We start from the raw sequence: 26,388 nt of genomic DNA, 5'->3' as shown, positions 1-26,388 counted from the left end.
TAGTTATATTTCCAGTTTTAGGCATATCACCATGGTTACTGCAGGCAGAACTTCTGTCAAAAAATCTAAGCATGCATTTAAACACACATCTCATTGAATCATTTTATTTAGCATCCATGTAAACAGTTACAAATCCCTCTTCAGAATGTTTTCAGTCAGACTGCAGAACTAATGTCCACGTAAACGCTGCTAATCACTATCATTACATGTCTGAATTACAGGACATTATGCATTTGCCAGTCAAATCTGCAATGTCGTCGATCCTCAGGAGGTCCCGAGGGCTGCAAGCTTGTTCCACATAGTCCCAATGGGGATCTTGAGCTTGCTGGTATCAGGAAGATTTTTAATGAGAATGTAGGAACTTCCCAGCGTAGCTCCTGCAGCACAGAACAGCAGGCCACGGTTGATCACCTGTGAAAGAGGGGAAAAAATACCAGCGATAAATTCTGTCAGTTTTATGCACATACATAATTTTTTACTCTCACCTTCCTGTAAAGTGTTGTGCCTGAATTACAGTCACTCATTATAACTGCATAAAAAGTACACCTATTAAAGCTTTAATGCAGCCGTTAAGTATTTCATAAAATTCAGAGGTTTGTGACTATAAAAAGGTCTTAATCTAATCATCAGTGGAGATATCCTGAATCTAATCCCTGGTGTGAGTCGAGCTCCAAATACATTAGAAGCCTGCGGGCCAATCATCGAGGTTATTAATTTAATTTCACCTTTGCTTAACCAGGTATTAAGCCTTTCAAAAGGGCAACCAAGAAAGCAGCAGCACATGCCACTATTTAGCTGACATGATTAAAAAACAATACTTGAAACAACACACGAGAGAACGAGACAGTAATAAGAAATACAAATGATGAATCTAAAGTGCATCATCATGCGAAATTAGTTCAGGCACTTTTAAATCTCTTGGATGGATGTTGCAAGAAAAGGGGCCGACAAATTCATGAGCCCTATTTCCCAAATCAGTATGACTTTTTTCTTCTTCTTTTTTTTTTGATAGGCCACAATTTTGCACGGGAACTGAACTTTATTAGGAAATATGCACAAAATATTCAGTCACTGCTCTTCGTTTCACTTGATTCTGAATGTGAAGCAACGAAAAATAAAATAGAAAAAGTCTCCTGACAAGTTTTAAAATCCAGAAATAGAGAAAATAATGAATGTTAATTTATTTAAATAGGTCTTTTTTACAGTTTTTAACCTTTTTTGGGGGGGGGGCAGCTACTACTAATCTCAACTGTCAGCTCTACATTGAAATAACTTGGTTTGCCCTGGTACTTTGTATAGTTTAATCTGCTCAGATTAAGGAGAATATAGTTAAAGCGATTAAATGTTTTCTATAGCATCTCCTTTCAGAAAAGGCACTGATTTAAATAATTCATGATTTATTCATTTATTTATGTTGCTTCTCTCTTCTCTATTTTTATTGAACCTGCACTTGGCGAGGACACTCTATATAGGTCTATAGTGGATAATCCTCCCCCCTCCTTTCACAGAGGTCAGTTTGCCCTTTGCCCACATCCCTTCGGGTTGAAGCAATTTACAGGGAAAGGCTGTGAAATCCCTGCTGTCCATCTGACAGAGAGCCATTAGCGAAGGAGCCCTCAGTGCAGGTCACCTCAGACACTTCAATGTATTGCCAAGGACTAACTGGCACATCTACAGCCATCGCGCATGACAAATCACGAACACTTCTCTCTTGCTGCAGGAATAAATAAAATCTTTCTGTAAGAGGAATTCCCCGGGCGAGAGTCACACGCCCACTGCCGATAATACAGCGTCTTCAAAAGAGTCCTGGGTTACCATACTAAGAACTTCAATTAAATGACCCCCCCCCCCCCAAAAAAAATGAAAGTCTAAAGAAAAAAACATTCCTACAAAGTGTCTTACTTGGTTTTGCCATTGCCAGCGCTCTACCGCTTCATGGTACCGGGTCCTGGTGAAAGTGACCTGGAGACAGTGAAGGGCGAGTCAGGATGGTGAGGTACCAGTAACAGATGTCAGCTTATTTTTAAAAAGCCACTTACCATTGTATAAAGTGGGATTATTGTCTTCGGCATGAGAAAGTGGAGGAGGTTATCGACATATTTTCGGAACAGGAACCACTTGGAGTTGACATGTGCCCGCATCTACAAAACAAACAGCACATGTAGAGACATTACATCTGAAAACCCAGACAGCCTTGAATCCGGGGGGTGGGGGTGGGGGTGGTGGCTCTGCAAGAAGAACAACACTGCAGGGACCAATTACAAGCATTTTGATGGCATGAATCTTAGCACAGATGGTTAATATGAAGTAGAGTGTAAATATCTATAAATAATTGGAGCCGGCTCAGTAGGAAGCTAAACTGACGGTCGTGCACCACTTAGGTCTCATTACCAAGACTCCATCAGTGCTTTTTAATCCATGAATATAACTGGAGAATAATCAACAACTGAGCTGTACGTTTGCTATATTAAGGAGATGACGATGTCAAACTGGCAAATCCTTTGTTCATTCTGTGCACCATTTGATTTGCTAATTTATACAGACAAGGATCCGTCAATGAAATATGACCTGTTCATATGTCCATGATGACAGCTTTTAGCTATCCAGCCATCCATTTTCTACTGCTTATCCTGTTAAGGTCGGGGGGGTGGAGCCTATCCCTGCAGCCTTCTGGCGAGAGACGGGGTTCACCCAGGACAGGTCCATAGCAGGGCCAACACATAGAGACAGACAACCATTCACACTCACAGCCACACCTACGGTCAATTTAGAGTATCAATCAGCCTCGTCCCCTCTTGATGTCTTTGGACTGTGGGAGGAAGCTGGAGTACCAGAGAGAACCCACACAGTCACAGGGAGAACATGGAGACTCCACACAGAAAGATCCCGTGCTGGAGCCGGGGCTCGAACCCGGAACCTTCTTGCAGTGAGGCGACAGTGTTAACCACTGCACCGCCAGCTTTTACTAGTAATACTTATTAATACGGGATAAATATAAGGCCTTGATGTTTAATACTGTGGATACATGGAATTTGTGTTTCCATAAAGGCTGAAATCCCACTAGCAGAGACCAAAACTTCCTAAGTGGGACTTTAAAAGACTCAAACTGCAAAAACAACAGATCCTTTGTCATAAAATGCAATTGTTTCTGAAAGAACAATAGTTTCCTGAAGGGCAACATTAAATAATTTACTACAGCTTTTAATGGAGTCGTGCATTCAAAACCGTAAAGGTCTTAAACCTGTAATGCTCATGTTTTGGTACTCACTGCTAATAACACTCCTACAGTACTGAGTATGCAGTTTGCACAATTAATCATGTAAATCTTGTTCTTGCTCCCAAGAAGAGACGTGGATTATCTATTCTAATGGTAAGCATTGTTTTTTTTAAAGTGTTCCTTGTACAGTTAATCATTTAATCAATGGAATATTTGGTAGAGTACTAAATTACCTGAATAATGGAGAGTTGAAGCCCTAGTCTCCATATTTTTTCCAACCCGGTGCACAACATTCCTACCTCTAAAATAGCAGAATAAATCTAACTTTAACAGAACATTAACTCTTCATTTGCATTTTATAGTTTCAGCTGAAGTTGAACTGAGATAAATATGCATTACTTCAATGTAGTTGTACATGGCCAGGTCTGCAATGGCGTGGTCATCTGGAACTCGCACTCTGGAGTACTCTGACAGTACTGCGCCTGAGAGAATGCCATTAGGACAACAGTAAGATTCATTGGTTTATTGTTGTTGTTTTTTTTCTGTGTCTTCTTTAATCTGGGCTCATGTGAAAAGCACTCACTGAAATCCTCATTGAGCTGCTCCATTATTTCTTCTAACACGATGCAGTCCTCAAAGCCCTGTAAAGCACGAATGGGTGAACAAGACTTTGTTTAATTATTTTCTCCTTGTCTCCTCAACCTCTTGGTGTTACTTACAGCATTCATGCCCTGGCCATAGAAGGGCACTACGGCGTGCGCCGCGTCACCCATGAGGACACATTTGTCACCAATGTGATACGGGGAGCACTTGACAGACACCATGGCCTGAGCAGGCAGTCGGAAGTAATCCCTCTTGAGGGCATCACTGTGAGGCGCAAAGGGAAATAAAACAATTACAGACTCATCTGAACTATTTGTTTGGACAGTTTTGTTTTTTCGGCTTGGTTCCTAAAGCGTATGTCACATTCAAATAAGCCTAGGCAGTGTTGAAAAAAACAGACAGAGGAATGAAAGCGTTTGCTTGTTTATGCCCGAGCCTTCTAAATCAAGTCAGCCCAGTGAGGAAGTAAGCGAATGAGAGCGTTGAGCATCTGCATGGCTCACACCTCTCCTTTCTCTCTGTCACCCGCAACACACGGTTCAAATTAAAATCTCACAGCAGAAAGACTTGTAACACTACTGCAATTTCACACTTCACAGACCCTGGCAGAAGCGGATGTAGCTCAAATCGATAGAATGAAAATGTGAGTATGGCCTGGCAGGTTGAAGGAGGAGATAAAGGCAAATGTGGAGAAAAGCACTGAAAGAGAAGAGCGCTGGAGGTGAGAAAGTCACTCACGCTCCTATTAACGGTATGGCATCAGGGAAGTATTTCTGGAAAAACTCAATGACTTTGTCTCCAGTTGTGATCTTCTCAAACTCCTCAAAGGGCATGAAGAGAGTGCAGGTAAATGTTTTGTCCTAAATTGGAAAAAAAAAAAGAAGAGAGCACATGGATGTCAGGGCTCCAGTCTGCTCAGGTGGACTCAACTTTCATCAAGTCATCCTTTTATACACAAACACATAAAACTTAAAAAAAAAAACCTCTATAAACCATCCTCCTCAGATAAGAGAATAGACATCTTTCTCTCCTCTGTGTGTGTGTGTGTGTGTGTGTGTGTTACTGAAGCTGAGACCCACATAGAGTGACTGCTAGTTAACTGCAATGAATGGTAAGTGATCGGCAGGTTAGCATCTTGCCCTTGAAGCTTCAAAAACTGGATAAGGATCTCAGTTTGTGCAGAAGTAATCCTCCTCATCCTCTCTCTCAAAGTCAGATATGATTATTTTAGCAACAGTTGCTGTTCTTGTGTACAACAAATTTTGTTTGTGCTGTGTCAAATCATTGCATCCAAGCTGGTAAATAGTTCAACAAAATGGCCTATTCTAAAATAAAAATATTATAACATTTTACATTGTAATTTCAAAACAAAGATATGCTAAACCCTAGTCCTATTCATGTTGATGAAGACTGGTTTGACAAAGCGTATACGTATTCGTAGGCTTTTGGTGAAGGTGTGCTGCACAGCCCAGGCACGAACATTCACTGTGCTAAGCTAACAAGCACTAGTGTAAACCTGCTATACAGACAAATGTCAAAGTAGAAGTAGAAGAAGTATGTCTGTCTTTTTCACAATTTGTTGTTGCTTGTTCTGTCTCATGTCTTATTGTTCACACATGAGTCATATAGTATTTGTTGTGGAAGAATAGTTTCATGTAGCCCTTGCCTTTAAAAAGTCCTAGATTCATGGTTCAACGTTCAATTTTAGCATCAAACTCCTCCCAGTGCAAGTGAGGGGTGTCATTATCTGTCCATCTGAGCAGCAACATCCTGCGGTTTCTCCAGGGACATTTTAGTTGTCCCTGTTTCCATGGTATCCACAGCAGTAAGGACGTCTCTCCTCTTTTCTCATACCTAATGCGTTCCTGGCAACAAGAGCCGTGAGTGACAGTGCAAATGCACTATGAAGTCAGCTGCTTTAACCTTGTCTCGCTAAAGACAGCAAAAGAGCTGTTGCTGAGTCATCCAAGCAGAAAAAAAATCTGCTTCAGGATTAAGAAGGACAGGAAAGACAGAGAGAGGTCTGACAAAAAAAAACAGAGTGATGAGAAAGAGGACAGAACTGCTGTGTGAAAATTAGGTCGAACCTAAAGGCACCAAAACATTCTGCAGGGTAAGATTTCTGAGTGGTAAGCCTCTGCTGGCAATGAAGTGACTGCAAATGAAGCCAATTAACTGAATGAGGAGGTCCCAGAGGTCAATCATGCCCTGAAATTTTCTGGATTGATTAGGCTTTTGTTACAGCTACTGTTTGCCAAATAGTATCAGGTAATAACAGTAACTTAATGATGGAAAGAAGAAAAAAATCTGGCTCACCATGTTGGGAAGGGCGATCATCATGAATGTGTTACGAGGCCAGATGTGCAGATAATTAGGCTTCATGGCAAACTGGGGAAAATGATGAACAAAATGAAAATACATGTGATCCTTGTAGCCACATCACATCTTCAGTAAAGGGTGGGGGCTGACCTCTCCATTGATGGGGGGCATGGTAAGCTCCATGTAGCCATGGGGGATGTAGGTCTGACTGTAGTTGAAGCGGCTCCGACGAAGGAACTGCTTGCGGATAGCAGAGAAAGCTCCGTCGCATCCTACAATCAGGTCTGCCTTGATATGCTCCACAGCCCCATCTAACCTGAGGAATACGAAAAATCCACATGTACTGACATCAGTATGGATACAAGCTTTACTCTGTGGGCTTCATTTATCCATGCTCAGCCTGAGACTCTGAAATATCAGGGAAAATACACTCAGATCAACACAGCCAATCATTTCTGGAAAAATGTAACATTCCTTCTTCAGAAGGCTTTCTAAGAGCAACATCTCCATGCATGACGACCCTAGCAGACAGCAGGTGTGGTTTCTCCAGGGGTGCTGAGCTTGGGAAAATCTGCTACAGGCGTTGAGCTTCAGTTGTGACGGAAAGAAATACTTCACCCACAATGTGCACTCTTCTTTTCAAGTGTATTTTTAAAAAGAATAATATACTGGGCTCATGAAGGCGTTCATCCCTCCTGAATTACTTCTTTGTGATTCCAGAGTGAAGAAAGAGATGGACACATATACATAGTTAGCTTGAAGCTAATGGCAACAGAAAAATAACAACAGTAAACTCTCTAGAAGTGTCGGTTTGTAAACTCTTAGAAAGGTTTTGTGTAGTTTCATCTACGTTTCTTTTTTTTTTGCCATGTGCTCAGTAATCCACAAACACTTTGAGATGTAAGCAAGTTTCAACTAAATGCGCCAGCTGGTCAACATTTGGTGCTACTGTGAACATGCGGAACCAGAAATGTTAGTTTGTATATTACTGAGCACATGGCAAAGTAGAGGGTTGAAGAGGGTGTGGGTTGTATGATGATATTGTTAAACATTTTACTGTTGTTTGCCAACAGTTGCCATTAGATTCAAGCTACATATATGTTGCTGGCTCTTTCTGCGCTCTGGAGATACAAATAAGTGATGCAGGAGGGACACCTACAGTATTAGTTGGTACTTCAGAGTACTAGTTCCCGATTTAAGTGACGTATGTTTGAGCATAGAGGGGCGGCATGGGTCAGAGGTAGAGTGACCATCTAGCAACGACTCCGTCCAGGACGGATCCTGCCGCTCACTCAATGTCAGCTGGGATAGACTCCAGCCAGCCCCCCCAATCTTTGTCAGTGAATCAGCTGCTGCAGGATTACCGGTATACTCCAAAACCCACACCCATATATTGCATTTGAGAATGAGCGCACAACCTGTATGAGGGCGTTTATCACCATGCAGAACATCAGTTTCTAGCAGGGGTTCTCAACCATTTCAACATTAAGGCATAACCCTATTCATACTTGTAATGGGCTAGGACTACTAAAAAAAGAAGAAGAAGAAGAAGAAGAAGAAGATTTTACTTTTATTTGGTAAATGCATTTTTTCCTGATATTCTATTGGAAATATATTGATAAAATTCGACAACAACACTTAAATAAATGCAATTAAACCAACTGTCAGGGTTCATCAGTAGTGTTCTTTAAAATTTGATGGGTATAGTCTTAAGGAATGTTTTCATTATTTGCCACACCACAGCCTAATGTTAAATGGATCATGTTTGATGATGGATATTTATACAACCCATCATGAGTTATTCTATTATTTTCAATACACTTAAAATGTTTTTAACAAAGAGTTTCCATGATATTTTTTGAATTCATATGGTACCTTTCCTTGAAGTTCCCTCGCAATAAGTGCGCTTTAACTTTAAACCACTTTGCTGTCAACTAGAGGGAGCTCACGGGCCATCCATGAGCCCCGTCCCAGTGGTTGAGAAACATGCAAGCATAACACGACCTGGGTCTAACCTGGGATGTCACTTGCATCTAGATTACTGTGATAAAAATGGAATATGTGACAGTTCATACAACTTGAACATGCTCTTGAAAGTTATTAATCCTTAAGAATTTTTATGCATAAATGAAACAATAAACTTATTCATTTATTCATTAAGGAGTGTTATATTATATTACTGAAACTTCAGTAAATTCTTTGACCCTTTTTTCTAGAAATGGCCCGCCTTACCTACCCTGCAGTTTGGCTGGGAGGAAGTTTGGCCCAGAGAGCCTTGACGGAGCAGCTTCAACTCAGGGATTGGCTTCCGTGAGTGAACTGTTTGCCTCAGGTGCTTACAAAGCAATTGCATTGAATGAAAGGTTAAAACGCTACATTAATGGTGCTTTAACAGTTCTATGATAGAATAACTTTTATGTTTCGGGTCACTGTCTTGCTGCATGATTCATCATCTCTGTTGAACTTTCGGTTCACTGAGGGATACCTTGACATTTTCCTGCGCAGTATATCAATGATACCCCGTCCTGGTCTGGAGGAAAGCCTCACAGGCTGGGATGCAGTGTTTGATCATCACCACACATAAAAGGTAAAAAGTTCTGTTCATGAACACCGCCACAGAAAGAGTGGCCTTAGGTTTCCTGGACCGACGGTTCTCAAGGCCAGAATAATCCAGTTCATGATCGCTCCAGTCTGCTCCAGTGAGCTCCTGTTTGCACCTGCTACCTTTGCTATTTATCAATAGACATAATAATAATCTTCAGTTTGGCTTTAATGTTATATTTATTTCAGAAACTGTATCATTGGAGTCAATATGTGTGCTTTAGGCCCAATAGGACAATAATTGCATTCTCTTACTACTGAGGTAACTGGGCTTGTTAACATGTAGAATTAAACAGTACAGCCCTCGAGTCTTACAGGAGTTACTTCAAACACTGTTTCATAGTTTTTATAGTTCTACTAGTCTTCCTATGCGGGCCCACCTTAACTCATACATACTCAGTAAAATCTATAGCAAGACAAATTGAACCTCTGTTGCAGAAGGTAAAATGTGAAAAAAAAATAAATAAATAAAAAGGGGGTATATTTTCAAATACATGTTAGGCAACCAGGTCGAGGACACCTGTCATGGACATTACCCTGAGGTCCAAGTGACCTCCCGTACTTTTTTAGGCAGGCACCTTGTCAGGTATCTCTGTTTTTTTAGTGCAATACTTCGGCTGCTACTACTTCATTTTGACAACAATATTAAAACCGGTCTCTCGTGAGTTCCACGTGTTTGCCCATCAGAGGGAAGTATTAACATAATCCTGGCCTTTGAACAATGCGATGGGTTGTCTGATTGTAGGCTAGACTATACAAAGAAGCAGGTCATCCATTTGTGCCGGTACTGATGGCTATCTGTAAATTTCCTAGACACCAGGGTAGGAAACCAGCTATCAGGGTGACATCAGGCTCTTTGTGTGTCACATTTAATTATACCAGTCAGGGAGAACAAATATGAGCTGTCTCAGTTCAGCAACATGGGAAACAGGGGAAGCGTGTGTCAGGTGCTCGGGTGAATTTTGAATTCAAGGCACGCTGCCTTTGACGTAAAACCAGATTAAATCAAAGTTTGAAAGTGCTGGTGCATGTCTGCCCAGTGAGTCATTTTAATCCACATTTTGAACTACGTACATGCTTGGCTACAGGGCATGAAATAAATAAATACGAACATAAACATCAAATGGAATTTTACTCTTTTTTAGATAAGGAAAAATTGAATTTGAACTACTCTGTGATTCAAATTAATCAGTTTGTCTTCCTGCACACTGTGAATAATTCCCTGCATGGGTATTCCAATTCCCTCAACTAAAACAACCTGGAGGTGTTTCAGTGTTAATTGGGTTGTGAATTGTGTGTCACATTTTTCTCCAAGGACAACCAATTACAAAGCGATAGAAAGTCAGACTTAGAAGCTTCAAAGACAACGTGATTATTATCACCATCGAAGACAACATGCAAACAAGATTACATGTGTTTACATGCAGGCACACAGAGGGAACAGGATCAATAAAGCCAATGTGCAAGAAGTGTGCGTGCGTGTGTGTGTGTGTGTGTGTGTGTGTGTGTGTGTGTGTGTGTGTGTGTGTGTGTGTGTAATGTTTTACCTGACAAAGGTCATTAGCCCTGTTTCAGCACTCCAGTCCTGCAGTTTGTGGTCAAAGTTCAACTTTGTGTTTGAATATTTCTCTGCCTCTATGGAAGTAAAATGTTACAAAAAGAGCTTGTATCACAGATGCAGGGATGACATAACTGCTGCAGTATTATGTGACAGGTAATAGGTCATTAAAACCACTGAAAACTCTCACAGTGCTAATAAGATGTGCCGAGGACACAGACGGTTAGCAAAGTGTTAAGTCAGTCTCCTGCTGAAATGGACTGACCGCATGCGGATTGACATGAATCTCAGTCTGGCTGGCTTTGTGCAAAGTTCACTGCCAAACTTCCAGAAATATCTTTTTTCTCATTGTTCATACCAGGAGTCTGGATCAGCTTTGATAAGATTGATGTGCCTGTCAATCAGCCTCTTTATAAGCACACAGGGAATCTAATGAAACACAGTCTCATGTTATCTCACATAATGGCCGGACATAAACTGAAGCACTTCATCATATATTAAGCAAAATCCTTTTTCCTTCCCCTGACAAACTCATGGAGTTCAAACTGTTGCACGATATAGCCAGGACAACTATTAGCAGGCCTTTCACCTTGGAGCTTTACAGAGATTCCATTAATCAAGAACATACCAAGAGGACACAAGACAATGCTTTTTGAAAGAAGGAATAAGGATTCTTCGTCTCACAACTACACGTTAAAATAACGAGGAAAACGCAGCCTTGAATGCAGTACACTCAGCGTCAGGTCTGGTTTGCCTTATCAAGTTGATGTTAGCTAATGTAAGCAAACTGTGGGTTGATCTTGTGTTTCAGTGATTCTGACTTATTTACATTTTAGCATTTAGAATTGTGCAATAAGGGTTAAATTAAGTGACTGAATAATAGTTGGTTAAAAAGGGTAATTAGATAGGTTCATAATCCCTATACTCAGATTTACAAACTATGTGAATGTTAATCTGCAGATTTACAATCTGTGGGCAATCATTAAATTACAAACGCAAATTCACGCAAACCGTGAACCATCCAATACCACACTTTTACAATGAAGGTAGCATACACTAATAATGATTAGTTAACCATTGGTAATGCTTGGTCACCTGTTAACTTAACGTTAACTAATGTGTCTGCCAATCATTTACAAACGGTGTTCATGTAAACTTTACTGCAAATGTAGATGGACTAAATAGGGGGATGTTAAAGGGATGGTTCACGCATGGATAGTTCACATTAATGTTCTTAGTGAGGCATCAGGGAGGTTTTTCAAAACAACTTTGCATGTGGAGACTTCATGACACTTGGATTACTTCAGATGAGCATTCCATCCATCCATCCATCCATCCATCCATCCATCCATCCATCCATCCATCCATCCATTTTCTTCTGCTTATCCAGTCAAGGGTCATGAGGGGGCTGGAGCCTATCCCAGCAGCTTTTGGGCGAGAGGCAGGGTTCACCCTGGACAGGTCACCAGTCCATCACAGGGCCAACACATAGAGACAGACAACCATTCACACTCACATTCACACCTACAGTCAATTTAGAGTATCAATCCTTGTCCCCTCTTGATGTCTTTGGACGGTGGGAGGAAGCTGGAGTACCAGAGAGATGAACAATTTGGAAGCTTATTTTTCTCTGTAGAATATTAGTCACAATTCAACTGAGTTGTTTGGGAAATTACTGCAACACCATTACCTGCACAAACCCAGCAATGTTTCATGGACTAAAAAAATTTTAGCTGACCTTCCATCAGCATGAGGGTGTGAAGAAAATGACTGAATTTTCATTTTTGGGTGAAGTATCCCTGCAAGGAATACACACTTGCTTGCATGAAATACATACTTGCTGGTGTAACTAACAAATTTTAAAGTGTTACCCAATAATGTGATTATCAAATCTACCCTCAGATCTATCTGTAAAGAAAGGTATCTCTGGACACTATACAGTAGTTCAACTGATGGACAAACTTGCCCTGCGCACTGCTGGTCCACCAAAGGCGTGCAGTGCAGAGTTCAAAGAGGACTGAAAGAACAGTCTCATTTTTGGCCAGAAGTTGTTTCCTCTGTTTGATAAAAGAGCGGTAGGTAAAGAAAGTCCAATAATAAGTACAAAGTGACATCATTGATGTTTTGTGACATCACACAACCCATATCCCTGCACCTCAAAAACCAGCGTGCCCGCCTAGACAATATGATTTATTTGGCAGATGGTCGCCGTTCTTGTCTGAAGACTCTCTGCAGTTTAAATGTGGACATAAATAAAAATGACAAGATTTGCTGAGATTGCAAAAACATGGGATCCGGCCGTCTGTGGACATTCTCTATACATCCAGTTGACCTGATTTGATTCCTTGAGACGGGAAGAGGTTGCAAATCCATTGCCAACAATTGTTAAACTTAGCGCAATGATAAAGCACTCATACTGAGTTTTAAATTGAGAGCACAGATTCTCTTGTGTCTCTTATTTTCCTCAGTTGACACCAGAGGGGCTCCATAGGTCAGTGTTAATGCCATTGTTTTGGCACACTAAAAGGAAGACAAATGTTCTTGCCTGTTAGCAGCTCCTTGTTCAGATTGGCTCGGTCTACTGACAGGATGAACTGAAAGGAGAAGAATTTCCATTACAGTGCAATTCTACTGGTAGAGCATCACAAACAGGCAGCACAACACTGTTCATCTCAAACGGGAAGAAGAAACTACAGGGGTTTATACTGTCCCTTTATACATTCATGAGAATTTCCCTGTACTTTCCTGTAGATTGTTTCATTTCATTTACCCGTGAGATTAACTGCAGCATAATTTAAAAAAAAACAACAACAAATGTGTTCAGACCAGGAATATAAATAACACCTTCTATAATGACATACAAACTCAGATTAGAGCATTCTGACCCATTTTCTAGCTGGAATTATTGTGTGTGAGTAAAGTCTACGTGGGTTGTCAAATGCTGTTCATCATTTGGTGTGTCCTTGAGTCACTTCAGCTACTCTACCAGGTCTATGAGTGTACAATTCAAATTTTCTTCAACGTATGACTGCTAACAAGCAAACTTATCTTTAGGTGTTTGAGATCGATGTGTGTAAAGTCAACATTTAATCATCAAAATGGCATAAGACATGATGCGTGTTTAATAGCTTAACAACCAATAAGTCACTCAGTGGGAAATGCCACTGGTCGTAAGCATGCTAAGATATAACGATATTGCACAACCAAACAAATAACTTTTGATTTAATTGGGGTCAGTTATTAGTACAAATTAATTAGTAATTACAGTCACGTAGTTTAGTAAGTACGTCATCCCTTGTTTGACTCTCTTAATGCAAGAACATGCTGCAGGATATCATCTTTGGAAATTGTTAGTCCAGTGATTCAGTACTTGACGGAATCCCTTCGGGTGTCATCATGTATGTCATCATGTCACATGACACCAGTGGCAAGGTTACCTGGCCCTTCTTGCCATACGGGATTGGAGTCTGCTTCCCGTTCAGAGAATGAATCATTCTTGCATGCATGGGGATTCCTTGGGAGACAATCTGCATGAAAAGACAGGAGGCCTTATAAAACTAATATTTATGATAGCTCATGCTGTGTAAAGTTATACTTTGCCTTCTCAAAATGACAAGGGACAATCAGAAAGTCCATTTGGTCACTCAGTAGTGAGAGTGCATGTGAGAGCCCTGTAACGCAGGTCTTGTTTTATCAGGCTTAAAAGTCACTAAAGTGTAAAAAAAAAAAAAAAAGAGTCTGATGCAGGGTTCTCAAGTGAACATAACGTGCTCAGTGCAGCAAAAACGCACCCAAAAAAAAAAAAAAAAAGACTGCTGACCTCAGACGTCAGCGTAAAATCTTGTCAGTGGACATTAAGCAAAAAAAGAAGGCTGAGTGGGTTCCCTGGGGCACAGCTATATTTAATATTTGATTATTAGACCTCCAGGGACATAGAAACTGTATGTTCAGGGAAAACAGAGAGAGAGGGTCAGCATGCCCGTGAACTTCTATCATTACATTCTAGGTGGAGCAGTGAATGGAATCAGCATACCTTCTCCTCCATTCCCACATGCTTCAGGGATTGCCGGCCTCTGTGAGACAAAGCCAGGTTGATGCTTCTTCCCTTCACAACTTTGGCTTGCCGGATATCTGATCAAAACCAGACATTGTTGTTGTGATATTTTTTGATCAGACATCGAGGTGTAATGTATCACAGGGGATTTTCCTGAGAGAACTGAGTGATTGTTGTTGGTAGCTCTTTGATTATTACCTTCCCGGCTTTCAAAGACCTGCACATCGAAACCTCTTTTAGCAAAGAAGCAGGCGTTCAGTGCACCGACCTGAAGGACCAAGGGAAACAGAGCCATTTTTTTTGATCAGTTTTTACCATAAATAGTGTTATTTAAACAACTATACAGACTACCAGACCAGGAAAAAAATGGCTTTGTCGTAAATTGAGTGAGAAACCAAACTTTATATCAGTAACAGAATGTCACGGTGATGACATATTTTTGATAGCCAACCCAGATGTTAACGTCCTCATGGGTCTCCCCCCCAACCAAAAACCCATGGCGTTCATACACTGGATGAGCTGTTTAACAAAATCATCTTCAAAAATGAATGCAATTTCGTTCTTTGTAAGAGCAATTTTCAAAAATGTCATGTCATGTAAATGTAATGTAATTGCCTCTGTAGTCTCATTTAACCCCCTGGTCCCCACTGCTGTTTTTAAGACACATGAAGGATTCAAAATTCTCCACTACAGTATTTAGTGACATGTTTTTGCACTGTAGAACAAAATATAAAATTATCATAACTTAGCATTAACCGAAAATCTTATTTCAGGTATTTCACCCTGACCCAAATAACTTCAGATGAGGCAACGACATTCGACAATGCTAACTTATTTCCTGATCTCTCCGGAGCAGACTCTGACTCCCCTATCAGCAGTCGCAAAAAGGGGGCAGAATTGTTTCGTCTACCCCTGTTCTAATCGCCATCCCTAAACACAACTGAGTAAACTGAGGGATTGCTGGAGCACCAGTGAGCACAGAGATGGAGTCATCATGGCCCTCCAGGAAAAGGAGGTAAATAAAACAAAGCAGAAATGAATAAAGGAAAGAAAAGCGGACAGAAAGACTGTAACTTGGAGCTTATTTGCACTGAATAACATAAACTGATCAGCATCACAGCTACAATCTCATATGACTTTATACACTGTTGCAAGGACGTAATGGAAATAAAGGAGATTTAAAGTGTCAGCCAGAGAGGAACCAAATCAACACGAGCATGAAACGCTTCCCAGTTCCAGGGGCCTCAGTAGTTGTCATGAGACAAAGTGAGCTTGGGAACTGGAAACCAAAAATTGTTGTACTCTCCAGATTCAACGAGTGCCACTGGATGAGTACAATTATATGCTCAGTTTATACAAAATAGATAAATCGACAAATAAATTCAAAAGATGTGTGAAAGACATTGATAAAGGGGTCTAAGATTGCTTGCATGTAGGGCCCATAATTTTTGTTGTTGTTTCCCTGAATATCATTACCAGCTGGTCTGTATATCCAATACTTAAAACTCATTTTTAGCCTTATTTATTATAGCCACCATCTAAAAAAAGAAAAAAAAGATATAGAATTGTTTGACTGAAGTTTACAGAAAGGAGGTCATTCCTGCCTTATCTTGAAATACTTTGTATAAGTGAGATGTCTTTAAAAGGAACAGTTGCCTCTGCTGAGTTTAATACACAGTCAAGAGAGGCAATGAATTAACAATTCACTTTCACTTTTGTCTTACCAGTCCTCCGCCCACAACTGCTACAACTTTTTTCTTGTTCTCTCTGACGCTTGATTCTTCCATTATTCTCAGACTTGTCAGGTGATGTCAGCCCCTTGCTGTCCACTTCAGAATGACAGAGACCAGTAATGGGTAAAGAACTGAAGGAGGAGGAGCAGAGTCACTCCCCTGATTCTTCAGTTCCTATTTCCGAGTAAACACCAAAAACAGGTCGACAAATAAAAAGGATTTTAATATTTCTAACATATTACCTCATTTCTTCTTTCAGTTGATTTGAATACGGAAGATAAGGTGTCAAGTTTGGATATAAATATTAAGCCACCAAATTCCAAAACACACCATGGAGAGCTGCTTATCGTTTTAGGGGTTAGTCATTACCTGCATCTTGTCATGTTTCACAAAAAGAATAAGAGGGTCATTTTCGAACAATTTAAGCATTGTATTTTGCAGGATTTTTTAAGCGTACTCCACATTAAGCAACGTCTGACGTAAAATGAACGTCCTTGATTTTTACACATTTGTCGCCATCTAGTGGCTGGGTGATGACAGCAATCTCCACCGTAACTCCAACCATTTCCGACCCTGTTGTCGTTGTCACAATAAATGCACAACAGAATATAGAGTATATATAACAGTATTAAAAATATAGAACGGACAGAACAATACATAGGCTATTCACAACATGTATCAGTAATTTTGCTATTGTGTCCTCATGACTTTATTATTTTTCGATTGTGATATCCGATGACACTGTAAGATATTTTCTCACAAGATGAGGATTTCTTCTTTAACAAATAACAACAACAAGATATTTATTAATGTATCTTTATCTTGGTGCATCAATACGCTTCCGCACTACTGCCCATGTTAGAATTATGGGACCGTTTGTCGTAAATTGTCGTGTCTGTGTGTTTGTGAAGTTCTGGACCTTCCACCAGTAGCCGGCTGATGGGCAGGACAAAGCTGTGAAACCTGACTTGACCATAAAAATCCACGCGCAGGCCGTGTAATCAACATGAGAGACAATGGCACAACGAAATTGCCAAATATAACCTTAATTTTTTTTTGATGCACGTAAATTTGATAATCCATCTCATAAATAGTTGAATTATTGACCAAACGTATCTGATGGCGAGTTCACTGCAGAACACGTAATATACTAACTTGAATTACGCCCTGCTCTGTGTTCGACTAAGTTTGACTATTCAAAGATGGCGGCGTGATCGCTCAAGGTTTGTTTTCCGTGGGCGCAAAGTATGTTTAAGTGGAGTAATCGAACAGCTCAGTTTACGAGGTATCTCCAGTTAGCAGGCGGCGTTTCATATCTTAACAAATACTTTGGGTAAGTGTTCTCTTACTAATGTCTTGATTTGTGGTTAACAAAAATAAATAAATGAATAACCGAGTCAGTTCCAAACCAAACGCGAAGCTAGCTAGCTACTGAATTAACTTTAGCCACCGGGGCCGTACAAGCTGGTTAGTTGACCTAAGCTAAAATGCAAACAGTTAGCTTCGATGCTACCTAGGGGCCAAGCTTCAGTACAGTTTTTCGTATCGTACCACCATATGACTGGAGAAATATAAAGATGTTACACTGTCACGACAACGAGGAATGAAGGGTCACCAAGAAACTCCTCAACCCTACCCCGGGCATTTGTTTGAATTATCGCTCAGATTAATTTATTTTGAGATATTTTCAAGCAAACATTCGTTTTCTTCTGTGGGTGGGTTCATTTCATCCTTTGGCCAGTGACGTTAAAGTTGATGTCTGTTTATGGCTGCTGAATGCTGTGCACTGCAGTTGTCTGTGTGTTTTCGCATCAACTACCTTTGTACTGTACAAAGTTGTGATATAGCCTAGCCACATGCTATCAAAGTAGCATTACCAGTTCATTAAGTTTACGTGACGGATATCAGAGCTTTTCTAAGCATCACCTTATTAAACAAATTAAACTTTAAAATCCCTCACGGGTGAGCTACTTCATCCCGGAGCTCGTCAACTGAAGCAGTTCTCAGTGACTATCTGCCAGGTCACTACACTTAAATTATTAGTGAGGGCTTATGCATATTTCTCAACATTATCTAAATAAGAATTTGTTAATCACAGCACCCTTATTGGTTAATGTGACTGCCTGGTAGTTAATTTCTTTCTTTCTATTACAGGCTGGTGTCATCGCTTCCATTCAGAATGACCGACCCAGCTGTGAACAGGGTTGTTGGTGACATAATTCGCTCTCCTGAGGATAAGCGGGTCTACAGGGGGCTGGAGTTTAACAATGGCCTGAAGGCCATGCTCATCAGTGACCCAACAACAGACAAATCCTCTGCTGCATTGGACGTCCATATAGGTAATGGTGTTTTGTCATTATAGCCATACCTGGTATCTAACCATTGTAGTATACCACTTCTCAGCACTACTAATCTTACAATAATCATTTTAAGTTAGGGATAGTAAGCAATGAGAGAAACAGTTGCATAATATGTAATTGTCCTACATTATCAAAGTCACATACTCACAGTGTGTGAAGTATGTTTTTCCCTAAACATTACAAGGTTACTGAATCTACAAGATGAACAAAGGGTAATTTAATGGATACTTCCTCTACTAGGATTATTTGTGGTCAATTTAACAATTAACTATCACACTTCACAAGTGACAGAGATGACAGGAGAGATTTAAGCTGCTGACTGCCTGCAAAATCTCATAAAAACTCCCGAAAAGTTTCACCCAGTTTACTGTTACTGTTTTGAGAAGTATACACTTCCTTTTAAAAAAAAGTTATCACTTAGATAAAAACTGTTAAATCCCTTGTGTATTGTAATGTAACCAATGTTTTTACCATGGAGAACCAGCACGCCAAGGTGAAAAGTCGAGGTGCTTCATCAGTCGACTGTAACAAGCTTGTTAAATTCATTCCTGTCATCTTCTTTTGACTTCGCTCCACAGGTTCATTATCGGACCCAACAAACATCTCAGGTCTGGCACACTTTTGTGAACACATGCTGTTCCTGGGAACAAAGAAGTACCCCAAGGAGAATGAGTACAGCCAGTTCCTCAGTGAGCATGCAGGCAGCTCCAACGCTTTTACCAGTGGAGAGCACACCAACTACTACTTTGACGTGTCGCATGAGCACTTGCAAGGAGCACTAGATAGGTACTTTCATGTTTATTTCAGTATTGTATTAAAAATTTGTCCTCGTGGATACATCTGGCATACATTTTGATTGAATCTGGATTCAGTTTTGTTTTTCCGTCATTTTGATATGCTGTAGTCCATTACATGAACTTTGGCACAGCTGTGTGAGCATTAGTCACAATTGTATCATAAATTTCAAGAGAGCCAATCCCTCAAATCTTTTCATAGTATTATATAATAATATTTTTATCTGCCCCTTAATCATATTCAGTTTGCTCTAGTTCAACATCAAACATCATGTAAGTCTCCCAAATGACCACGGAATTCACAACTTTCTGACACAATGAACTGACCATTGTAGGCATCGTAGAGACAGGATTTATTGCATGGCTATGACATCACATTGTTGTGTAATTTAATGAGCTGGTTACCCAGAGTACTATGACAGTCCTCCACTTATGTAAACAAACAGAAATGACAAATGATTTTGCGTACATATAATCCAGTTAGTTATGTCATGTATGCCTAAGTGATTGTTATCAGTTTAACTGGCTTTCCTTGGATAACCAGATTTGAATCCAAGGGAGATGCCAGGCCCTTCGTCTGTCTTTCCTCACCAGAACTCTTCTGTAACCATGAGCGCAGCTCCCACCCGAACTTGGGTCACAAACCTCCGGGGTGGTGTGAGGCTGATGTTCTCAGTGGTGCGGAGGGGTTCTGCTCACATGTCAGCTGTGGTGGTTTGCAGAGGACAGCCAGGCATAATTTAACCTAATGGGATAAGATTACCTTCCTAAGAAATGAATGATATTCTAGCAAGCGCTTGTGACCGTCACAGGCTCATTGTTCTCCCACGATGGTGTATTGCGAGGACCATCTGGACTTCAGTGGTGGGAAAGGACAGCACAGGGTTTGCTGAAATATTGATGATGTTGCTGCTGTAAAAACATTTTGACTGAGAGGATAATACATGTCTGTAGCTCTTAAACTATCCCCTTTGCTAAAATAATGGCCTTGCTACAAAAAAAAAAACCTTTTTATATACAATTCTGGAGCATTTTTTTCTGTATTTCTAATGAAGTATCTAAAACTAACATGTTCTTTCCAGCAGTTTCTAGACCTTCTATTAAATGATAGACCCAACAATTACTTATACAATGCTTGTCTGCTTCACCCTTGACTCTTCTCTTGTCACAACATGTTTCTGAGTGTTTCCTTGAGCATGTAAGTGGGGTTTTGGGCTAATGGGTTGGAGTATTTATACATTTTGGTTATTGCATTCAGTAATTTGGGCAAATATCATTCTTATAACAAGCTGGAATCAGGATGCCCCTTAAACTAATTGCAAGTGCTTCCCCATATTGTCCCATTTTATGACCAGCGGCAAATGTAATTGCTTTGTAGCAGCAGAGATGCATTTTAGTTTGATCATGACTTGGTACACCATGCAGGCTGCTTATCTTATCTGATTCACACCAGCAACAGCCCATGTTGTGGCTTTAAAAAAACCAGTCAACTTTTATGTGTGCTCGCCATTTCCTCTTTTGCGTGTCAGCTGCTCATGTTTTGTACTGACGCAAATGGATGTGTGTTTATGCTTTGTGTCTCTATGTGCCAAGTCTTGTTACTCAACTGAAAACAGTCACTCAGTGGTGTTTGTCCACTCTAATGTTCAATTTTTGTTTTATTGTAATTTTTTTTTAGATTCGCCCAGTTCTTCCTCTGCCCTCTGTTCGATGAGAGCTGTAAGGATCGTGAAGTGAACGCTGTGGACTCCGAACATGAGAAGAACCTGATGAATGATGCCTGGAGGTTGTTTCAGTTAGAGAAGGCCACTGGCAACTCAAACCACCCGTTCAGTAAATTTGGAACAGGTAGAATTCTTCTCTTCAGATCAGTTCTCACTGGGTGATCCTCTTACTGAATTTTACCGCTCCGTGAACACTGTTGCATATTAGGCAACGTACGAATTTTTGAAATTGACAAAATTGGGGCAATTAATACACACACACACACAATTTTTTCCTCACAATATTGTAACAATCATAAGGTTTTTTTTTTCATTTAAAATGACAAAGTCATGAAGTCATTAATAAAGATGCAGGACCATAGAACAGAAGAGATTATACGGTAAGTATTTAAAGAAACATAATGCAGGACATGGCTATAAATGCGCCTACTAATTTGAATATACATGTGACACAACATGACGAATAAAAGTAAATGCAAAAAAGGGAATTTCAATAGAAATAGTATGTTAGATGTGACATGGGGTGAGGCACAGACTGGTCCAGATGGAGGAAGATCATCAAAGCTTTTATGTCCCACGGGGGATGAAGCGGATTAAGTAAATATAAAATGACATAACAAACACACAGCAGTGTGACACATAAAAAGCAGAAGCATAGACAATAAAAAAAAAAAAAATCCTCCATGGTGACACATAAACATGTATGAAATCTATTGAACATCTTGTATCTTTTACCAGTTACTGTCCTTTATTTTGAAATATCCCTAATGTGAGGGAGTTGCGTGAAAAGGAGCTTTCATGAACTCGGAGCAGCAGAAAACCGCCACCTGATGGCAGTCTTGAATTATATCATCTTTGGTCCACTAAAGCCCACAAACAGATCAGACAGGCGTGTTAGTCTTGCACTCCCAAGATGATCATGCTGTCACTGTTTAGTGGTTTCACCCTCTGCAGTATGAAAAGAGCTGCACAGATCCTTATCAGTCCGTAATGCACTGCAAGTGCTATGATCATATGATTGATATTGTAATTGTTGACGGATAGAAAAAAACTGTGCAAATGGGACTCTGATAATGGAAGCGGAGCTACAGTCTGTAAGCACCCACTTAGCTGCTGCATGACAGAGTCACAAAATTGAAATATTCAGGGTACAAGAATACCCATTTACACTACGCGCCACAATACACAAAAAGGACATTAACAAAAATGTGTATACAATTGGATAATAAATGAACAAACCCATGCACAAGCTCAGAATACTGTCTAGTTATGACCATAAGATCGTGACACTCAAAACACATGTATGAATAAGTTTAAAAAGTCTTTCCCTAAATAATACTTGAAGGCGGGTGGCAGAGGTAGAGTGGCTGTCCAGCAACCAAAGGGTCGCTGGTTCGATCCTCACTTCCCCCGTATCCTTGAGCAAGATACTGAACCCCTAATTGCTCCTGATGGCCCTGTGACAGACTGCCGACCTGTCCAGGGGGAACCCCCTCTTGCCCGCCTCTCGCCCATGTCAGCTGAGATAGGCTCCAGCACCCCCCCCCCCCCCCCCCGTGACCCTTAATGGATAAGTAGTATAGAAAATGGATGGATGGAACACTTGATGGGATTTGTTAAAACACATGTATGATTTGTGATGGGAAATTTGAACAAATATTCAAAAATGTATAAAATGGCAATACTTAATTTAAACACTCAACATTGACACTGATTTTCCTTGTACCATGTTAGGACTTATTTTTTACAATATTACAGCAGGTTTTTTTTTTTTGTTTTACTACTATTATCATTCATAGATTTGAACAACATATACAAAAGTACCCAGGGAATTACATATGGTTGTTGACAAATAGATTAGTAAGCAATTACACCTGCTTAACAACTTAATTACAGTGTATAATTAAACATTTATTTGTTTTTCAATGAGGGCTGAGTAACACAGCTGAAGAAGTGATGCCACTAAAATGTTTCATCTAATATTCAAAATTAGTTAATATCTGTATCCAACATGCTAACTGTATTAGTCAGATTTGAAAAATGTCAAGCTGGCATGCTGTTGTTTATCAGTCTCTTCACTGACTGCACTCATTGACTCACCCCACACTGCTGTTGTTGTGTCTGAGTCAGCTGTAGATGTGGGTCACGCATGCATGAGCATTAACAGCAGTGAGGCAAACCGTGATCTTTCTCTAAATCTAACCAAGTAATATTGTATCCAAACCAAACAAGACTAAAGAGTTGGCACATTGAAAATCTTTGTTCTTGTCAGTGGTGATTTATGACACTTTGGAGGGCATTGATGCTGTTTGTTCCATCGGTGTTGGCGGACCGAACCAAACTTAGCACCTATTAAATGATTGGCTGTCTACGTCTCACTCACAGCACGCTCGGTTGTCAGAGTATATGACAGGTTGTTTATGCGAGTGAGTGTTGTTTGTGCAACCAAACCTAGCGCAGTTTCAGGGCTGGTAAAATGACTTGCATTTAAAGGAAACTGTTTGTTGTTGCATGCGATGAAGTGTCTCATTAGCAGTACTCACATGCTGTCATTGTATTACTCAAGCCTATGATCCGGCCAACTTTTTAAATCACTTTGGAGGTATTCATAACCACACAAAAAGAGGCAGCTCTACAGATTATATTCTTTAAGAATCAAAGTTAACGTAGGAAAAAACTGTTGTTTTCATCAGTGCAGCTGCATGGAATGCACTAACTTCTATGGTTGATTAAACTTGTTGAGGCAGAGAAAACGTTTAAGCAGAATCTGAAAGAGTGGCTGAGAAATAGTTTCAGAGAACAGGGACGTTGCCTGCTTAAGCCAGGGTTGTCTTCAATGTGCATTTTAGGTCTTGTGCGATTTGTTTTATGGATTTAATAAAAATTGCATTTGCACCTGTCAGTCTTACCAGACTAGTCATCCTGCCCTCTCCCCTAATGGAAATAAAACTGTGGCTTAATTGAGTTTTGATCCTTGACACTGAGTGGTGCATGTGATGAATTTTGTTTTACGTGTTTTATTTTTAACATCAATACTATTTCACAATTTCAACCCACTGGGGCAATTTCATTCTTCATGTTTCAGGTAACAAATTGACCCTTGAAACCAGACCATGCAAAGATGGGATTGACATCCGCCAAGAGCTCCTGAAGTTTCACTCCACGTACTACTCCTCTAACTTGATGGGACTCTGCGTGTTAGGAAGAGGTGTTTAAGTTTATATTTCCTCTGCCTACGCAGTCTTTTACTCTTTTTTTGCATTTGTGTTCCATAATATGCACATGTGATTGTGACAAACTGCTACTTTCTGTGTACGCTCCTCCAGATTTGCCATTTGTGTATCTATTCAGCCAAAACATCAAAGATTCAAACACCAGTGTTAAACCTTATTTGTCCTCCCTTTATACCTGCAGAATCCTTAGAAGAGTTGACCTCCATGGTGGTCAAGCTATTTGGAGAAGTGGAGAACAAGAATGTGCCTATCCCAGAATTCCCTGAGCACCCTTTCCAGGAAGAGCATCTCAGAGTGAGTCTCTGTTTTTAAAGGAGAGGTCACTACTTCACCGAGTTCATCATGAGCTGGCTTCATGGAATTTAGATTTAGGGCTCTAAAATGTCCTGTTGAAAGCAGCTGTATAATGGTTTGTTTTTTTTCTCTGTCTACTCTCAGCAATTTTACAAAGTGGTACCTATCAAAGACATCAGGAACTTGTATGTGACTTTTCCCATCCCGGACCTGCAGAAGTACTACAAGTCCAACCCTGGACACTATCTGGGGCATCTTATCGGTCACGAAGGACCTGGAAGTTTGTTATCTGAGCTCAAGTCTAAAGGTAGGACACACAGCAGAGCTTTAATACAGTGACAAATGTGTTAGAATGCGCATTTAATTGTAAACAGTAATAACAAAAATGAATGTACATGTTAAAATTAACTGAGTATTTTTGAGGGGCGCCTTGAACAGCACGCATTTATGTTAAGGTATCAATATTTTTCAAAATGAAGCAAATAAGTCTGCATGATTGAACGATAATGAGCATCAGTGTTCCTCTGCCAGGCTGGGTGAATACACTGGTTGGAGGGCAAAAAGAAGGAGCTAAAGGCTTCATGTTCTTCATCATCAACGTGGACTTGACTGAGGAGGGTCTCTGTAAGTAGCGCTTCCTGTATTTTTATTTTATTTTGCATCCCGTTTATTCCCCAGCATGTTCGGATTTGATTTTCGAGCGGGTGAAAGAAAAGTAAATGATGTGCACTAACTGACTGAGGTTTATGCGTCACCGCAGTGCACGTTGAGGACATCATCTTCCACATGTTCCAGTACATCCAGAAACTGCGCACCGAGGGACCTCAGGAGTGGGTGTTTGAGGAGTGTAAGGTAATAAAAGATGGAGGGCAGAACAAACCTGACCCTCTTAGTTCTGGTTACTAGAGAAACTGATAGAACAGCAGAGACGCTGGCAGGCTTTTATCCTCCAAATCTGTCTTTTACTTTCACAGTCACCTCCACTAGCTGAGCACGTCAAGCAAACTTCATTTAGTTGAGCTTAGCTCCCATAGAACAGTAGAACAAAGTGGGGAAACACCACACCTTAAGCTGTTTTTTTCCTTGTCTATAATCTGGCTTTAAATCAAAATTCTGTGTGCTTGTGACTTTGCATGTGACATGATCTGTCTTCTTGTCAATCTGTAGGATTTAAACAAAGTGGCCTTCAGATTCAAGGACAAGGAGCGACCCCGTGGCTACACTTCTAAAGTGGCTGGATTACTTCATGTAGGTTCCTTCTCCATCTGCAAAGGTTGTTTCCAGGGAGACCGACTGCAGCTCTTTGCTTGTGGAGCTGCTGTCGTCATCAGGCTGCCTGGTGCTGATTGTTTAGAGAACAGACACTTTGCAGAGGCATGGTCAACATTAGGTATTTTTTCCCTGCATTACTGTAGCAGCAAGTCTAACCGATAAGACTACTTAAAACAATTTTGGCATTAGTGACCCAGAGGGTATTGTGCATCTTTGTACCCAAATTTGCCATTCAATTATTTTTTCACACCCTCTGTAATAAGAGGCAGAAAGTCATCATATGACATTCAGACAGTGAGCTCAAACGGAATCACACTGCAGCATAACAACCTTTTTCTCTACACTGATTTTAGTGGTATTTGTCCATTTTCAAGCTTCTGTTCAACTATTACTTTTACTAAGGAGTTTTGTGTTCAGCTTGTCTGTTGGTATGCTTTTCTCTCTGTCTGATGACAAAAAAAAAAAAAAACCTGTCTGGGTGCCTTCCTGCCAGCAGGATTATGCAAAAACTCCTAGGAAGATTTACACACACAATTGGGTGTGGAGGCGCAGAACAGTAGACCAGATCTATTTAACGTAATGAAAAACTTAGTATGCCTTTTGATTTAGCATTGATTTGAGATTTG

At 40.3% G+C, this 26,388-nt stretch overlaps 2 protein-coding genes across 3 annotated transcripts in view; one reads left to right on the top strand and one right to left on the bottom strand.

The window, feature by feature from the left end:
- Positions 1 to 77: 77 nt before the first annotated feature.
- On the bottom strand, positions 78 to 16,204 carry kmo (kynurenine 3-monooxygenase). The gene is made up of 15 exons (XM_086181117.1): positions 16,077 to 16,204; positions 14,551 to 14,620; positions 14,332 to 14,429; positions 13,736 to 13,825; positions 12,844 to 12,892; positions 10,288 to 10,375; positions 6,290 to 6,455; positions 6,137 to 6,208; positions 4,559 to 4,680; positions 3,937 to 4,084; positions 3,801 to 3,858; positions 3,617 to 3,699; positions 2,040 to 2,141; positions 1,903 to 1,962; positions 78 to 411 (listed from the first exon to the last, which is right to left on the bottom strand). Exons 1-15 carry the CDS (start codon positions 16,137 to 16,139, stop codon positions 265 to 267), a joined length of 1,416 nt encoding a protein of 471 aa, XP_086037243.1. The 5' UTR covers positions 16,140 to 16,204; the 3' UTR covers positions 78 to 264.
- Positions 16,205 to 17,047: 843 nt separating this feature from the next.
- The window catches only part of ide (insulin-degrading enzyme), a 29,898-nt gene continuing 20,557 nt past the window's right edge, over positions 17,048 to 26,388 (top strand). Inside the window, exons 1-10 of one of the 2 annotated variants that reach the window (XM_086180362.1) lie at positions 17,048 to 17,418; positions 18,240 to 18,424; positions 19,024 to 19,231; positions 20,918 to 21,087; positions 24,049 to 24,171; positions 24,378 to 24,490; positions 24,635 to 24,797; positions 25,022 to 25,114; positions 25,251 to 25,342; positions 25,658 to 25,738. In XM_086180362.1, the coding sequence (XP_086036488.1) occupies positions 17,333 to 17,418; positions 18,240 to 18,424; positions 19,024 to 19,231; positions 20,918 to 21,087; positions 24,049 to 24,171; positions 24,378 to 24,490; positions 24,635 to 24,797; positions 25,022 to 25,114; positions 25,251 to 25,342; positions 25,658 to 25,738 (1,314 nt within the window). In that variant the 5' untranslated portion in view covers positions 17,048 to 17,332. The remainder of the gene's footprint in view (positions 17,419 to 18,239; positions 18,425 to 19,023; positions 19,232 to 20,917; positions 21,088 to 24,048; positions 24,172 to 24,377; positions 24,491 to 24,634; positions 24,798 to 25,021; positions 25,115 to 25,250; positions 25,343 to 25,657; positions 25,739 to 26,388) is intronic. The other variant, XM_086180361.1, reaches the window with a different exon arrangement.

This window comes from Aulostomus chinensis, chromosome 16, assembly GCF_037954235.1.
Source record: "Aulostomus chinensis isolate RoL2024-O1b breed Wild chromosome 16, RoL_Achi_v1.0, whole genome shotgun sequence".
Taxonomy (NCBI): Eukaryota; Metazoa; Chordata; class Actinopteri; order Syngnathiformes; family Aulostomidae; genus Aulostomus; species Aulostomus chinensis.
Note: the sequence above shows the minus strand (reverse complement) of the source record. Positions and strands in the feature narration are given on the sequence as shown.